At 40.2% G+C, this 17528-nt stretch overlaps 1 protein-coding gene across 5 annotated transcripts in view; it reads left to right on the top strand.

The window, feature by feature from the left end:
- The window catches only part of naaladl2 (N-acetylated alpha-linked acidic dipeptidase like 2), a 703949-nt gene that overhangs the window by 244879 nt on the left and 441542 nt on the right, over positions 1 to 17528 (top strand). For all 5 annotated transcript variants that reach the window (XR_003673909.1, XM_028444647.1, XM_028444645.1 and 2 more), the window contains one exon: positions 3098 to 3265. Coding sequence is in view for 4 of the 5 variants with exons in the window: in XM_028444647.1 (XP_028300448.1) it covers positions 3098 to 3265 (168 nt within the window). In the remaining variant the exon portion in view is untranslated. The remainder of the gene's footprint in view (positions 1 to 3097; positions 3266 to 17528) is intronic.

Raw genomic sequence — 17528 nt, 5'->3', positions numbered from 1 at the left:
AGAGAGAACATTTACCTGCTACTACCACCTCTTCACTGATTCTCCTCCACGCCAAATCCTTCCTAGTCCGGTCCCGGTTATAAAGGTCGTGAAATACAGCTCCAGGTGGTCACACACAGCTTCTACTCCATGGTTGAATGGGTGAACAGACTGGTGTCCGTGATGACGGCCTGACGTCATCGTCAACAAAGACTCTGAATGCGTTCAGCATCAATGTCTGATCACTAGCAGTGTGACTCTGAAGTGCTGTGTGTTTGAAAACAGGTTTATGTTTTAAAATCTACGAAGGTTTGAACTTTGAGAGTGTTTAAACAAGAGAGAAATGTTAATTACTGTCTGAGAAAAGTGTATAGTGTGTGGTGAGGGGTTTTACAGCCTTAAAACATGTATAACAATTGTAAAAAATAAAGCAGACTACTTCGAGGATTTCACGTACTGCGGGTTATTTTTAGAACGTAACCCCCGGGATAAACGAGGCACTACTTTATTTGAGTGTTTTTTTCAAAATTCATGTGTTTTCATTACCAGTTTTTATTGCACAATTTAGGGTAATGGAAATGCAGCTACACACACACATACATTTCTAGTATTTCCACAGTGTTCCTTAATCCAGCAAGCTTCATGAGGTTTAAGGACATGATCTGATATTGATTGGACTTCTTAGAAAAGTGTGAGATATGAGACTATGTGCCTCACTTCATACAAGACAGCATCCAGAGAGATTTCAAATGGAGAACCAAAACCATGGTGTGAATTTGCAAGGCTTTCATATGAATTCAATGCTCGCACCTGTCAGATAAAAACTGTTAGTTCTTTGGGCTTATCGGGTCAATGAGTCCTAGCCCACAGCACAACAGTAGAGCAGATAAGCTGCAACGGATGTCATGTTGGAAGGCAGAGTTTGGGCCTGTCTATCACCAAGAGCTTTGTGGTGCCAAAACCACATATTACCAGTTTAACCATGACAATGCAAGCTGTTATCTTAGGTTTAGTTCCATTACTGGTGGGGAACAGTCCAGTGGCAGCTTAGCAGTTAGACAATGCTTTTTATCCATTGGACCTGAAAGTCTCTGTCCCACTTGTTATCTTATGGAAACCCCTCAGAGGATGTTTTCACTGTCCAAGTGCAGGGACCGAGGAGCCGCACCTACTTCAGTGTGAAAAAGAACTTTCTCCCCAGCCTGATCATTACACAGAATAAAGACTATTCAGACTACAGGGATTTGTTGGACAACCACAACTCTGCCAGTAACAAGTTCCAAATCAATATTATGAGTAGTGGCACACTCCAATCCAAACCCTCCAACTAAAACTTTATCACTTCAAGAGCTTCGGTCAAAAAATAAAGAAACAAACCAAACAAAAGTGCACCTTCTTGAAAGAACCGATTTGGAGGAAGCGCTGTGCCTTAGTGTTGGGGCGCTTAATGTTAAATTATTGATTTTCCTGTTTAGACACAATGTGCCCAGTATCTATTCCCCATGTTACATTTATCAGGGTTTCAAAATATTTCAAATCGAAAGACTTATCTAAACATGATGCTTATTATAATGAATTTTATTCCATAGTAATAATAACTAGATCTGCAAGCAGTTATGAAAGGCGGCCAAGCCTTCCCGTGCGACTCGGCCCCCATGTTTTGCGAAGCCCATGGATGTACGTCACGAAGGATGACTGGCTTGGGGCGGGCGTCAGGATCCAGGCCAACGTGCCACGATCCAGGTAACACGTGGATATAAAGTTTATGAAAACTAGTACAGTGCCCGTCGGAAGTATTTATTCATATAGTGGGGGCTTAAGTAGAGTTGTCATTTATAGCCAAATGAGTACGTGTTTGAATGTTGGATGTACAAAGAGGTTACTCATTTTTATATTTATTTCGTTCGGTGTATTTTTCTGTAAAGAATGTTTTTTGAATGATTATGTGTATTTTTGTATCTGTCTGTTGTCTTTTTGTGCATTTGCATAATTATTGTTTTTTGTTGCTAATGTTTTTTTGTGTAGTTTTGTTGTCATTTTGTGTGTTTTTTGTATAAATATTTAGTTTTTTGTGTGTGTGTGTGTGTGTGTGTGTGTGTGGCTACCTCCATCTCCTCTGTGGGTTATCTCTTTCACACACGCACACATGCACATAATTCATCACAGGTTGTTGAGAGATAAAAAAGAGACCCGAAAATACCACGAAAAATAAACCAAAGTCGCAATTCTCTCTCTAAACGGCTCTGTGTGTATTCAGCATGTACATCCCAGCACTCTCACAAGCAGCATCAGCAGTGTGGGTGTTTTTCAGCACAGCGCCGCCCCGAGTCCATGACCTGCGATTTAAAGGAAGTTTGGGATCATGGGAATAATTTTAAATATCCATGAAATATTAAATAACCATGTAATATTAACTTTTCTTTTTTGAACCCAAACAAACTGCGACACAGTGACGTCATGAACGCGGAAACCGGAAGTAGCTCGCTCAATACCACGCTCATTACCAAGAGGGCTGTTGACTAAGTTTCAGGTCAAACTCATACCACGTCGAGGAGATATTCGCTCAACACACATACACACGCACCCACATATGCACGAAGATGCACTTTGAGATATGGTCTCAGGAGCGACCCAAGGTCATACCCACCAAATTTGGTAAAAATTGGTCTTGCCATTTAGAAGATTTACATTTCCCATATTTGCAGTGCCCTTGAGTGGCCTCTCGTGGTGTCCTCTCTCTTCGGGGGGCACATGCTGATCCTGGTGCGGGCTTCTCTCCTGCGCGGCTGCTCCTTGCTGCGGCGGGGCGGGCCATTCTTGGCCGGCATGCGGCAGGGGTCCCCTCCTGGACCGCTGGGGGATGTGGCTGGTGCCCGGCTGCGCCTGGGGGGTGGGGGATGCCGCCGTGTTCCGTGGGGCTGGCATGGTTCGGAGGGTGCTGCGTGGTGGATCTCCAGCTGTGCTGCTCGGCGCATCACTGGGGCCGCAGTGCTGCGTGCCCGTCTGCGCCATTCTTCCATTAGATATCTGAAAATGACCTGCTGTCTAAATCATCTTCTGACCATTGATAAGTAGATGGACCGCTAATGTAATGTTTTTCTTATTCGGTTTTTAATAGATATCTGCTGGTAGGATTTGGCCTATTTACTCTGGGGGTTCTAACTGGCTGGTTCACTCACACATCTACAATAAAAGACAAAGCGCCTGCATCGCCAACTGACGGCTCCGACCTCTTGGAGGAACTGCTGAAAGGAATCACAGCTGACAAGATAAATAGTCTTCAGAGGTAAGCGTCCTCCACAAACCTCACAACTTACAAAAAGCAACAGGTGTTGACTCTAAATAGGTCGCTGCTATTCATGGCAATTCCTCATGGTATTCTGATATTAGATCAAAAAGTTGGAGAGTAAGACTGGATTATCAATATTGTTTAAAAAAACAGGGATAATCAAGTCTTTTTTTAATCTTAAAAAATCAAAAGACTGTACTTTATTACTAAGTACTAGGACAATGAACAAGAGAAACAAAATGCATCAAAATATTTACTGAAATGTCTACTCACTGTTTCACTGGTTCTTGCAATCTTCACTTTTCAGTTGAAGAAATGTTTAAAGGTTATTCATATTTGAACTATTTACAGTACATCATTTTTAGTTTTGTTGTTCTACTGTTTTAAAAGCCTTTTTCTCTGAGCAGCAAGTTTCGTCAACTTCCGCACAGCTTTTCTCTGTCATAGTTTTTTGTGTGCGGGTTGTACAGCCATCTCTCTCTCTTCTTAACAATGTCTCTAGCCTGAGCGCTTGAGGTTGTGTCCCGACCTTCTCAAGGTGTTGCTTTTTGTTGGCTGCAGATGTAACCACAAAACAGTAAGTTTCTCACCAGTTGTGGATTAAAGATGATTTCCTGTGTCTCAGGACAGGCATGTAGAAAGAACAACAATGACCTTTTCAACTATCTTATGTTTTCTGTTTTTGCCATCTGCAGTCATGTTCTTGATGAAGATGGTCTCCCAAATTTCCTTTATTCTTTTTTTGCCATCTGAAGATGCTCCAGGTTCCTTCAAAAGATAAAAGTTTGGTGTCTTGTACAAAGCACTCTCTTGTGAGGTTGTGAATCCATTGGGCATGATTCCAAAAGCCTTCATCATGACTATGTTGGCTGCAGTCACATTTTAACAGGAAAGCTATCTGGGAGAGATACATGTTAGGGGAGTTGTGAACGGAAATGCATGTCTCTTGCAGAATTAACTTCAATCAAATGACCACTTGACATCATTGTGACGATCTGTAAGCCAGTGTTTCCACCCATTCATCAAAATGGTGACAAGAATCTCTGTTTATGTCCAGAAGTTAGGAAGATTTCTCATTTCTTATTTTCAGAAAACCCATTTAATATGTTTGTTGTATTCAGGAACTGTCATCATATAGGGAATATACTACGAATCTATAATTACATACCTAACAAAACATTCTTCGTCACACAGAAGCTGTCCTATGAATATCAATTACAACTCTCTAAATTAAGCAAGAGGTGGAGATTACAGCGTCAAACCAATCACAATCACGAATAAACTACAGAGCAATTTACGTCACAATTGAGAAATAATTCTTTAGAAATATGAAGAATTAAAATCCATAATTCAGACCAAATAAACACCATTGTTGCAGTAAAAACAGTAAGGGATTAATACAGGAATTGATTAATGTTAATGCTTAAATTAGTGAGATTATAAAAAGAGAATAAACAGGCACTCTGATGCGTTTCACTTTGACCTTGACTGTGGCTCTGATGCTGCGTTCATACAGCTCAGCCTACATCATAAGGGGGGTAATATTTATATTCTATATTATCTTACAGGACTGCGGCTCTCTGCGTCATCACAGAATACATTAATTAATTAATTTATTTATTTATTGGTCTGAAAGTGTCCGACGCACGCAGGCTTTATCATCATGTAGGTCAGTCCATCAGATAAAAATCTATATACCGTATTCCTATAGGATGTCATCAGTAAATGAAAATATTGCATCAATCATCTAAATATTCTCTCGCTTGTCAGCGTCACATCAGATCCACACAGAGACCTGTTCACAATGATCCTCCTTTTATTGATCTGGTCATTTTCTAAGAGAACTAATTGGTCAGGAGGCGGGGCTTTAGCACTCGCTCAGATCCTAGCCAGAACAAAACCTGGTCCACACCAGGTTAGTCATTAAGCCTAAGTTACCATGGTGATTTAGCCCCGTAAGATGTTAGCCAGCTTTGTAGGACAGCACACGCCGAATAAATCCCAGATGTTTGTGCGATAACAGAAAATCTACCTCTGATATAGGCCCATATAGTCTGAGATGTAGGTTGATTATCTAAAAGTCATGTTTTTGGATTGTGGGAGGAAGCCGTAGTACCCAGACAAAGCCCACACAAACACGGGGAGAACATGCAAACTCCACATAGAAAGGACTCAAGTTCATACATTAAAACAAAACAAACAAATATTCAATGCACTATTGGATCCCCTCATCACAGCACAGGAATCCATGAGCACAGAAACAAGACTTCCCCAAAGGTATTGTATGTTGTTGTGAATGATCAGTTTCTCATTAGCTGAAAACACTGGCTGTCAACATATAATTCCATTGACTGGAGGTGATCAACAACAATCTGCTCTTGTTTCAAGGAGAGATAACTAACTAAAGTAAAATCATATCAGTCTCCTATTGTCTGCATTACTATATAGTGCTTTTATTGATGTTTAATGAAAATGGCTCATGGTACAGATGATCAACTGTCTGATTGGTGAAAGTATTTCCTAAACCATGGCTCATCTTGCAGGAGTTGGACATGGTTCATGAGCTCTTGAGTCCTTTGCTAGTTCCTTTGCAGTGTTGATGATGACAGGAAAAGGCTGTGCTCAGCAAGAACTCCAAGGTTAATTGCCTGAAATAGAATATAATTTTACAGAAATAACTATTTTTTTAATGTTTTCATACAATTAAATCAAAAGCATAACTGGTTTTTGTGGGAGTGGGATGTCCAATCCAATCTTGTGTCACAGAAAATAACACACACGCAGGATAAGGTGGCTGAGAATCTTCAGATATCAAACACTGGAGAAATATGGGTAGAGGTCACCCCTTCCTCCCAAACCATTAACACATGAGTATTATGTGAGTGAGTGTCAGCACAGGCTTGTTCAGCTGTTGGCTGTGAACTGACCCGGCTCATGTCACTGTTTTCCTGATAACACTGATCAGGATGCACAGTCACAGGATGTGAGCAGCTGCTACACTTGTAGATCTGCTGCCATCGTTCCATGCACGCTGTTTGTGTTTTCCACTTGGCATGAGCGTGCATGTGTGATAGCTGAAGGTCATTTCCTGCAGCTCTGGCTGTGCACTACTCAGTCTGCCGTGCACCATGGAGCACAAAGCGGCTCAGTGGTAGGTTGCTCTCCTTATACGGCTCCCTTCCTCCTCTCCGTGTTCACTGGCCTGTCTCCTTGAATTACAGCCAACCTTCTGGCCATGGCGCTTCTAAAGGAGCTGCAACAGCCAAGCACCTTCTGTGGTGCGCCAACTTAGGCTTAGACTCCCACTTGTGGTAAAAATATTGGAAAAACATAAAACTTCCTCAGAAAAAGTTGAAGAGGAAAAGGAGAAGGAAATATAACGTGTGGGTGTCTCTAATTTCCTAAATAATCTCAACAACAGCTAATGTTGTTTTCTGACTGGTCAGATGTTTTCCTTTAGGGTAATGCTGTGCACGATATAACCCTTTATTGTTTACATGGATAATTTAATGTGTGTGGTCTTGGTCCCATTCTGTAGCTAAAATATGATGAAGCTAACCAGACTAATCTACTCACAGCAATGCTGCTACTTTGCAGTAGCATGTTTACGTCACCCAGAGATACTAGTTTATAGTGTATGACGCCATCAGCTACTGAAGCCAGGAAGCCACTGACAACCACAAGGATGGGCTGGTCCATTCTACATCATTTAACACCAGCCAGGTTGTGATTGGACATGAGCGTTAAGTGTTTAGTTTAGCCAGTGCTTACTGTGTAAATCATCAGGTTCCAGAACACCGGCCACGTGTTGTTCTGGCAGCAACAGTAAGTTATTCCATATGTCATGGAATAAAAAAAATGAAAGTGCCTTTTGCTAACTAAATGGTCCAATAATATCACGTGAACACAAACAACCAATTAACCTAAATGTTTAATAAAAGAATGATGACTCAGCCCAGACAATCACACATTACAGAGCACATTTGTCTCTCTCACTGAGTGACAGCTGTCAAAATCTATCATGTTTCAGCACCAAGGACAGCGCAACACCACAGCTAATTCAGCCATTTTTAACTTTTGCACCCATATCATTCCTCCTCTAATGAATCAGCAGCACAGCAGAAAATGAAAATATAACGTGTGCTCACATTTCATTTGTCCAAAAGAGAAGGAAAGCTTTGTATGTTCTCAACATTTTTACATATTTCAAAGCCGAGGCCTGCCTTGTCTTTCATAAGCCAATAGGAGCAGCTCACCTTGGCTTTGAACTGAGTCTCTGTCTCAATGTTCATAGCAGAACCTTCTCCGTCTCTTCTCTCTGTCCCTGAGTCCTCCTCATGTCCCCGGGATAGTTCTCCTCCTGTGTACTCTGTTGGAGGCAAGTTCTCCTGGATTAGCATCTTTGCTAAAGGTGTTGCTACTCACTACACTAGCTGCTGCTGCTGCAGCTGCTGCTACGCGATTTCCACAGAAACAAACTTGGACTTCTTTACATCAGGCATAGCTTCACTTATAGCCTTAAAAAAACTCTTTAAATCCTTTTTTTAGCCATTTTCTACCATCCTCCAAGCTGACAAGACACCATTTTTTGCAGAAAATCACACTTTAGATGTAGCGTGGGCGTGGCCTGACTTCCCCTCTCTTCCTCACTTGCGCTCAGTTTTTACATTCAATTTTGTGTGTACAATGAAATTTCCAGTGACTTCATGTCAATAAAAGACACAGCTGTCCAAATATAATACTTCAAAATTGAATCAAAACACCTACTGTAAAAGCAAATGAGATTCTGCAAAAATAAATGAATTAAAAAAATAAATAAATAAACAAGGTGCTGGATCCAATCAAATTAGTGTCGGTTAAAATTTAGGATGTGCCAGATCTTGCTCCACAGGGTTCAGCCCAAAGCTCTGGGTTTAGCACGACAAAGGTGCAGAAAATGGATGCTATGGTATGTGGATGTGAAACGCTGCTTTCTGGGCCTGATTGGGTCCCCTGAAGCTACTGGAATCATCAATTAGTTTGGTTACAAACTGTCACTACAGCCAATATGACTCTTCCAAGCAAAATAGCTACTAACGTGTTCACAAATGGAAGTGTTACGTTATCTCCTGCTGCTCGAGAAGGACTTTTATAAAAAACCAACCTAACTAAACCTCTACTATCAAATATGATTTTATGGAGCTTGTGAGCAAAATTTACTACAGGTACGATTTAAAACTATGGCATTGGCTATTATTGTTGGTTTTTCCACATGCAAATTTACAAACCAGAACACATGTGACAATATGTAGCATTTATTTTGGGATGTTATTATTTTTTGTTTAGTTTTATATGTAATAAAATATATAATGAATAGCAATTTCCCATTCATTTCATGTAATTTTAAGGAACAAATACTATATTGGGTTATACAGTATACAGTATCATTATCAGGATATAAATCTACCCATATTGTGATAAAATTTCCTTCTTATCGTACAGCACTACTTTAAGGTCATCAAGTTTACACCTGCATGTATACTTCAATATGATATGATTTGTGGCAGAGTAGCTAAACTAAAATTCAAGCAAAAAAGAAAATTGCTCAGATGTTGAGTGTGAAACCTTTTAAAAAGCTCTGCCTTTTCAATGGGACCAATCATTTGTGTCATCTCTGCATGGAAGAAGCCCGACTATTTATTTGAAAGTAGTTGAAACTGTGAGAATGTAAAACAAAATGAAGCCGGCAGCTGAGGCAGAGAAACTGAATATGAGACATTGATGGCTCTAAACTAATGTTAGAGTAATCGTCATTTATTACTTTTAGTCTGCCCAACAACAGATGAATGACTCACTCAGGGAGGGAAAGAGACAAAAGAAGGAAAATCATGTGTTTTTGTTTCAAGTGCTGTGAAGCCTGACGTTTGTGTCCAGGCTAAAGGACCCTGGGATGACTGACTGCATGTGTCTGTCAGATTACTGGCTTTATCACTCAACTGGAACTCAATTTTTTGTGCTGTTTATTTCTGAGCTTTAAGTCTTGCCCATATTTGTTTTGTATATTTGTAAACCTTCCGACCAACGTTTGAGAGCGAGTGAAGCTACACACTCTCACATCCAACTGTCTGAATGGATAGGGTAGAAGATAAGATAACAAATACAGTTCATAATAACTCAAATTACACTAGCTAAATAACTTGCTACTCTGAATCACCTAAACCCAGAACCAAATCAGATTATTTATATTTAGACATCACTGGTGTGTGTTTTTGGTGTTTGGATACGACAACACATGGCTACGATTACACAATTATCACTCCCACACATTTTGGTGACATCAGTAAGTGTTAATGAAGCATTTCTTCTGTAGGCTGCACAATGGGTGAGAAGGTACAGTGTGAAATGAATCAAGTTTCAAGGATGGGATTCATAACTAACATCAGACCTTCATTACACACCCGAGAGAGCCCCAAGGAGCCGAGGACCCAGCGCACCCAGTGCCCCCCCCCATGTTATTGCTGTTGCTTTGTACGTACTTAAATACGTTTGTATGTTCTTAAACACATTTTTAAATTCATTTTAAACATCTTTATCTGTGAATGTGTTCACAAATATTTTTTTTTAAACACAATCTTTGTGTATGTTTTTCACATCTTTTTAAAACACATTTTAACACCTCTGTGTGTTTTTAAACATATTTTAAATAAATGTCCCGATCAGGTGTTTTTGTCCCCTGGTCCGAGTCCTTTGATTTTGAGTATTGGCCGATACCGAGACCCGATCCGATACTTCTATCATACATTAAAAATATAAAGAAGAGCAAAAAAACAAATCCAGGATGCCCCTTATTCATTTTATTCAACCCTAAACAGAGCACTTCTGTGACGTAGCTTGATCAATCAAGTAATAAATTAAAAGAAAATTAACTTTAGACTTTAGTGCAAGATTAAATCATTTTAAATAAAAATGTTGAATATAGAAATGAATAATGCCTCATCTTAAATTACCTAACAGGCATGTTAACAAATAAAATAAAAGTGCCACAGTGCTGTAAAGTAAGGCCAGTAATGTGCTTTTAGGAACTGCAATCTTAATGCTGACTCTCCTCATTTAGTTTCACAGATTGAAATGTATGTTTTTCTTGATGAAAAGTATGACAACTTAATTTAATTGCAGGTGCAGAGCATGTAAAGTATTAGCTGCTTATTAAATAAAGTGTGTGATTTCTGCTGATAGAGGTTGATTTAGGACAGGGGTTCTTATCTGGTCTCACCCTGGGACCCACATTTTTCAACGGTCATTAAATCACAACCCATTTATTTATTTATTATTTTTTTTAGAATTCAACCAATAAAATTTAGTTTTTCAAAAATAGCTGTTGAAAACATACACACATATCTATAATATTTCTAAAAACATAAATCCAAATATTTTTCCTTGCAATATGCATTTTACAGCTTGCTTGTCAAAAGAAAAGGTTCTTTTAAAATAAAAGACAAGTATAACATGAGAGACATTAAGTATTTGTTAATTGTTAATTTTTGACCAGCTGTCCATGACCCACCCATTACAGGTCTGCGACCCACATTTGGGTCCCGACCCACCAGGTGAGAATCGCTGATTTAGAACACACCTGCACGTCCTGTTGTAGGTGCTTAATATAGGAAATACTGCCGTAGATTGACTTAGGATGGTCTATTCTCACACACAAACATACACGCAAATCACACAAACACTGGCACGTGCACACAAACACGCATGCACGCGCAAACAAACACCCTCGCACATCAGTGCACAGCGCGCGCACACACTAGCATCAGGCTATTTAGCTGAGAGGCTAACGATACGTTTCATCTCTTCCATACAGAACAAATGTTGTTGGGATTTACCAGCTGTTCAACTCCTTTATTCACAAACGTATGGGAGCATGTCTGAGAACTTTGGTCCTCCGCTCTGCATCCAACTTGTTCTACCGACCAAACAACAGACAGGGCTCATCTTTTTGTTCTTCTGAGTCATCATGTTCTACTAGTTCTGCAGCTTCAGAGCTTTCTTATCCATTTACACCGTAACCAGAGCGCTACTGTTTACCTTCACAGTGCAACATTGAAAAGGCTCTGGTCCAGCACGGCGCAACGTAGCGTTCTGAACGTTGTTTAATCAATATACGGGTACATTATGTATATTATACCGGTATATTAAAAATGTATATCATAACGAAAATATATACCGGTTTTTGGTATGAACCGGTATACCGCCCGCCCCTATAATGATAATAAATATACATATGTATCGAGTCCTGATCGGGAGATAACGTCCAATTCCGATCGACTCTGAAACCACATGATCGGGCCCAATTTCCGATCACATGATCCTCATTTAAACATAACACATGTTCACTCATCCCACATTAATGCTTACATAGTGGGCTGAAACACTGAACTGAAACTGAACTGAAAATTCCTCAAATCAAATGATGAATAATAATGAACAGCTCAACGTCAGTTGGACACTTTTATCGTACCTGCGCACCATGGTCAAAACTGCTTTTCATATCACTGTCTCATTATTGTGTGTAAATCCTTAATGTAATTATTAACCAATTGCAAATCTTGCCACTTTATTTTGCTCACCTCTATTTCAGTGCGAACAATGAGTCTGCACTTCCAGCACTTTTGATCATTGTCAATGCGGAAAATCCCCACACACACAGGTCAGTGGAGGTGAAGGGGATGAACACTTTTACAGCCTTTTGGTGAGGTGAGGGAACTCAGTGAACTTCAATTCAATACAATTCAACTTTATTTATATAGCGCAATCTACAACAAAAGTCATCTCAAAGCGCTAATTTCTTCCCGTATACTATTTACCACGCCTCCCCGTTAGCCTCACACTTTGAAAACCGCTGGTCAATATCAACACAAAATACATACAAATTAAACATTCCATCAACTTAAACATTACATAATAAAAGCCTTCCTATAAGAGTGCAGAGCTGGACTCTAAAGTCCATTTTAAACTTGACAGCGTTTGGTCAGTTCATCCATGAAGACGGGCTGTTCTTCCAACAGAGAAGCATTTTTTTTAAAGAGTTTGTTGGTAAAATACTAAACCCCTAGTTCAGAGATGGGCAACTTTCATCACAGCGGCGATGTGAACGTGATTGTTTGTTTCAAAGGTCAAATTATCAACATTTACTGTTTACAACAGTTAATTTGGAACAAGTAATTTTATTGGACAAAAGACATTCAATGAGTGCTGATACAGCAACTGCTGATTCAACTGCTGAACCTAGAATAAGCACAGCGCCCCGGGAAGGTGAAACGTTATATTCCACTAGAAGTACAATTTAAGCCACACGGACTCATAATACTGACAAAGAGACTCCCAGATAGATTCTATCCAAAGTGACACTGTCACGATGTCACGGGGGTGTAACACAAGCACCACGCTAAAAATTGACCATCAGCATTGCTAATATGTTCATATTTAGCAGTTGTAGTCATTACATTACATGTAATAATATTTTACTAAGGGTGTAACAAAACATGTATTTGTATTGAACCATTTTGGCACAGGACGTTTGGTTCGGGTAAAGGGTTGTGCACGGGTGAGTTTCCGGAACGGAAGTTGTGTGTTTACTTCCGCCTGCAGCTATATGTGCAAGCCCGTACGTCATGGCAACGCTAGCGAGAAACCAGAGCTGGAGGCCCCTCCCCTGTCGCTGAAGTCTCCTCCTTGGAAACACTTCGGCTTCCGGGTGAAATACTGCAACAGAGAAAGACCAGTGGATAAAACGAGGGCAGTGTGCCGACATTGTTCACTTGAAACGACACCACCCGAGTGCGAATATCAGCCAAAGCTATAACAACTGCAATCAGAGTCTTTATAGCAGCAGATAAAAGCTGTTAACGAGCTGTGAGGAGCTTATTTTTTTTAATAATATTTTATGTATTTTTTGTTTGAGAATATTAATATAACCAAGCAGCACTTTACAACAGTATAGTATTTTTTTTAAACTTTATTTTCATATACTGTATAATGTTCAATCAATCAATCTTTTATTTGTATAGCGCCAAATCATAACCAATGGTATCTCAAGACACTTTACAGTGGAGCAGTCTTTAGGACGGACTTTTCATTTTATGGATACACACATATGCATATATACGTATATACACATACATATGTATCCCACACCCAACATGAATTCATCATGGCGGCAAGGAAAACCTTCTGTTAAGCAGCAGGAACCTTGTGTGGATCCCATTCCTATGATGAACAGCCATCCACGTTATGCTGTGTTGGGTGTGTGCAGAGGAAAGGGTGGAGACAGAGTTGTTGAGACTCTGTAACTCCACACTGAGGATCCCACGGACCTGCAAGACAAAAGCCAGAAGGAGTACAGGAGCAAACACACAAGGGAAGAAGCAGACATAGAGGGAGTGTTTGAGAGAGGAATGGGACCCTCTCCGGTCCCTCTCTACCCTAAATGACCTCTCTCTTAACGCCCTCTCCAACCTCTCTCCAACCGAGCATGCCAGACCCCCCCCCCCGGCAGTCTATGCCTATTGCATCTTAATTATGAGCTATGAGCTGGTTCCTAACTAAAAGCTTTACCAAAGAGGAATGTTTTGAGCCTAACCTTAAAGGTAGAGAGGGTGTCTGCCCCCCGAACCGTGGTTGGTAGATGGTTCCAGAGAAGTGGGGCCTGATAACTGAAAGCTCTTCCTCCTATACTACTTCTAGAGACAAATGGAACAACGAGTAGGCCAGAATTTTGAGAGCGTAGTGTTCTGGGGGGATTGTATGGCACTACAAGCTCCTTGAGATAGACTGGTGCCTGTCCATTTAGGGCTTTATAAGTGAGAAGAAGAATCTTGAATTCTATTCTATATTTTATGGGAAGCCAATGCAGAGAGGCTAATACAGGAGTAATGTGATCTCTTCTCCTAGTTTTAGTCAGTACACGTGCTGCAGCATTTTGAACCAGCTGAAGTGTCTTAAGCAACTTGCTCGGGCAGCCTGCTAAAAGAGAATTACAATAATCCAGTCTAGAGGTAACAAAAGCATGGACTAGCTTTTTGGCGTCGCTCTCAGACAGGATAGATCTGATTTTAGCAATGTTACGGAGATGAAAGAAGGCAGTTCTTGAAGTTTGTTTTATGTGAGAGTTGAAGGATAAGTCCTGATCAAATAGAACCCCAAGGTTTCTAACAGTTGTGCTTCGTGCCAGAGTAATGCCATCTAGGGCAGTTAGGCTAGCATAGGTTTCTCTAAGGTGTCGTGGGCCCAGTACAATGACCTCAGTCTTGTCTGAGTTAAGAAGAAGAAAATTTTGGTCCATCCAGGCCCTAATGTCCTTTTGACAGGCCTCAAGTTTAGATAGCTGATTTGTCTCACCTGGCTTCATTGATACATACAGTTGGGTATCATCAGCATAGCAGTGGAAGTTAACAGAGTATTTTCTCATAACATTACCAAGGGGGATCATATAGATACAGAAGAGGATTGGACCTAGCACAGAGCCCTGAGGAACCCCGTAGCTTACTTTAGTGTACACAGAAGACCTATTATTCACGTGTACAAACTGGTACCTATCAGATAGGTAGGACTTAAACCAGTTTAGGGCAGTCCCTGTGATTCCAAGTAATTTTTCTAATCTCTCTAGTAGAATATAGTGATCTATAGTGTCAAAAGCTGCACTAAGATCTAATAAAACCAGCACTGAGAGTCGTCCTTCATCTGAAGCCCAGAGTAGATCATTAGTTACTTTAACTAAAGCAGTCTCTGTGCTGTGTTGAGCTCTAAAACCTGACTGGAAATCCTCGAACAGGCTGTTGTTTTGAAGGAAGTCACAGAGCTGAGCCGCCACAACTTTCTCAAGAATCTTTGAAATAAAAGGAAGATTAGATATAGGCCTGTAGTTTGCTAAAGTGCTGGAATCAAGAGTAGGTTTTTTGAGAAGGGGTTTGATTACAGCTACTTTAAAGGACTGTGGCACGTAGCCTATTGATAGGGATATATTTATTGTCTCCAACAAGATGGGCAGACCAGGGGAACAACTTCTTTAAACAGCTTAGTTGGGATCAGATCTGAAAGGCAGGTCGATGGTTTGGAGGATGAAATAATAGAGTTAAGTTCCTGAAGTCCTATATGTGTGAAACAGTTTAGGTTAGGCCTATTTACATTTAATGGTACAGCAGGCCCAGGTGAAGGCAGGGAGTGGCTAATTCTATCTCTAATCTAATTCATTTTATTATTAAAAAATGTCATAAAGTCCTCACAGCTGAGGGCTAGAGGAATCATGGGCTCAATAGAGCTCTGACTTTGTGTTAGCCTGGCTACAGTGTTGAAAAGGTACCTCGGATTATTTTTATTTTCTTCAATTAGTGAGGAGTAGTATGTAGATCGACTATGTCGTAAGGCTGTCATATATTTACTATGGCTTTCTTGCCAGAGTATTCGTGACTCCTCTGTTTTATTGGAGCGCCACATTCTCTCTAATTTACGGGTTGTTTGTTTGAGTGTGTGAGTTTCAGAGCTAAACCACGGAGCTTTCCTCTGACGTTTAATAGTTTTTTTTCCCTCAATGGGGCAATTGAGTCCAAGGTGGATTTTAGTAGACTAGCGGAGCTATCGACAAGCAGATCCAGTTGAGAGGGGTTGTAATTAATATCATAGTTATTTATTGGATGGTGCACTGAGTTTAAGGCAGCAGGAATGGCCTCTTTAAATTTAGCCACAACACTATTGGACAGATTTCTACTCGTAACTATTTTATTGCACAGTGCGAGATCCTCTAGGATAATGTTAAAAAATATTAAAAAGTGATCTGATAGCAGAGGATTTTCAGGGTAGACTTTTAGTTCATTAATATCAAGGCCATATGTTAGAACAAGATCAAGAGTATGATTTAAACGATGAGTAGCTTCATTAATAATTTGAAAAAAGCCAACTGAGTCTATTAGGGACATAAAGGCTGAGCTCAGACTATCACTATCTTTGTCAACATGGATATTAGGATATTATAATGTTAAATACATTGTTGGTTTACTAAAGTTTCAAATAAACAACAAGCATTTTGTTCAATACTGTACCGAAAATGAACCGAACCATGACCTAAAAACCGAGGTACGTATCGAACCATGATTTTTGTGTATCGTTACACCCCTATATTTTACCCATGCCATCCACTCCTTTTCCTGGGAGGGTGGTGGGTGCTGTGTTGCTGAGCTGATCAGCTGTGTGCCCACCCCGGCTGCTGCTGCTCGGTAAAAGAAACTCTGACAGATGTCATATGCTACTGTGCACTGATCATTTCTGAATGCAGGAATGTAAGAAGTTGATCAAATCAGGCTTTCCACACAAACAACAGTTGGAAAACTCCCCCTGTGACCCTGAAATAGGACAGAGTGGCTCAGAAAACGGATGGATTGGAAAACTTCCTGATGTGGAAGCGGGAAACCTTGGTGTGTGTGTGTGTGTGTGTGTGTGTGTGTGTGTGTGTGTCCACAGTCCACTTGTGCATTATTGGAACGCAGTAGTTCTAGCATAGATTATGAAGGTCAGATCTTGTATGTTTGTAGCTCTCGTTATTTCTCAGCTCAGGCCTGTGAAGGCGAAAGTTATTCTTTCTTCCTTCCTATAGCGTGTCAACACAAACTGTGTCACTTTATTCAGCCCATTAATTTTTTTAATTTACACTTCAAAGAAATGTGTAACCATGCGAAGATACTTTGAAAGAAACTGGATTTAGTTCAAATCCCTTGAAGACGCATTCTCGACGCTCCTGTCTCCGCCCTTCTAATACCTCAGCCTCCTGCTAATTATACTCCTGCAATAAATTCAGTCTCCAAGCTTCAGGCAAGAGCATCAACACATTTATAGACTTTTGTCTCTCTGTCTGTCATCCCAGGCTCATCTGAAAGGTGGATAGATATTAAATTTGAAATTTTATTAAAAAAATTAAAAAATAATTTTTTAAAGGCCCAATATTATGCTATTTTTCACCCATCTTCAATTGTCACAAGAACCCCAACAACATAGTATTTGAGGTTTATTTTCCCAAACTTGCCGGTTTTCCTGAGCTTTAGCCCTCTGAGAAGTCACTTGCATATGCATGAGTATACACCACAGCTGATTACCATAGAAATTTTTTTTTTGCTATTCACACACTCTTGCAATTGTTGTCAGCCAAAAAACTGCACATTGCAGTAAAACACATGGATATTTAAGTGGCTATTGTGATTGTGAGTTGATCATATCAACAGCAGCAGCA

This window comes from Gouania willdenowi, chromosome 4, assembly GCF_900634775.1.
Source record: "Gouania willdenowi chromosome 4, fGouWil2.1, whole genome shotgun sequence".
Taxonomy (NCBI): Eukaryota; Metazoa; Chordata; class Actinopteri; order Blenniiformes; family Gobiesocidae; genus Gouania; species Gouania willdenowi.
This window is presented reverse-complemented; position numbering and strand designations above follow the sequence as displayed.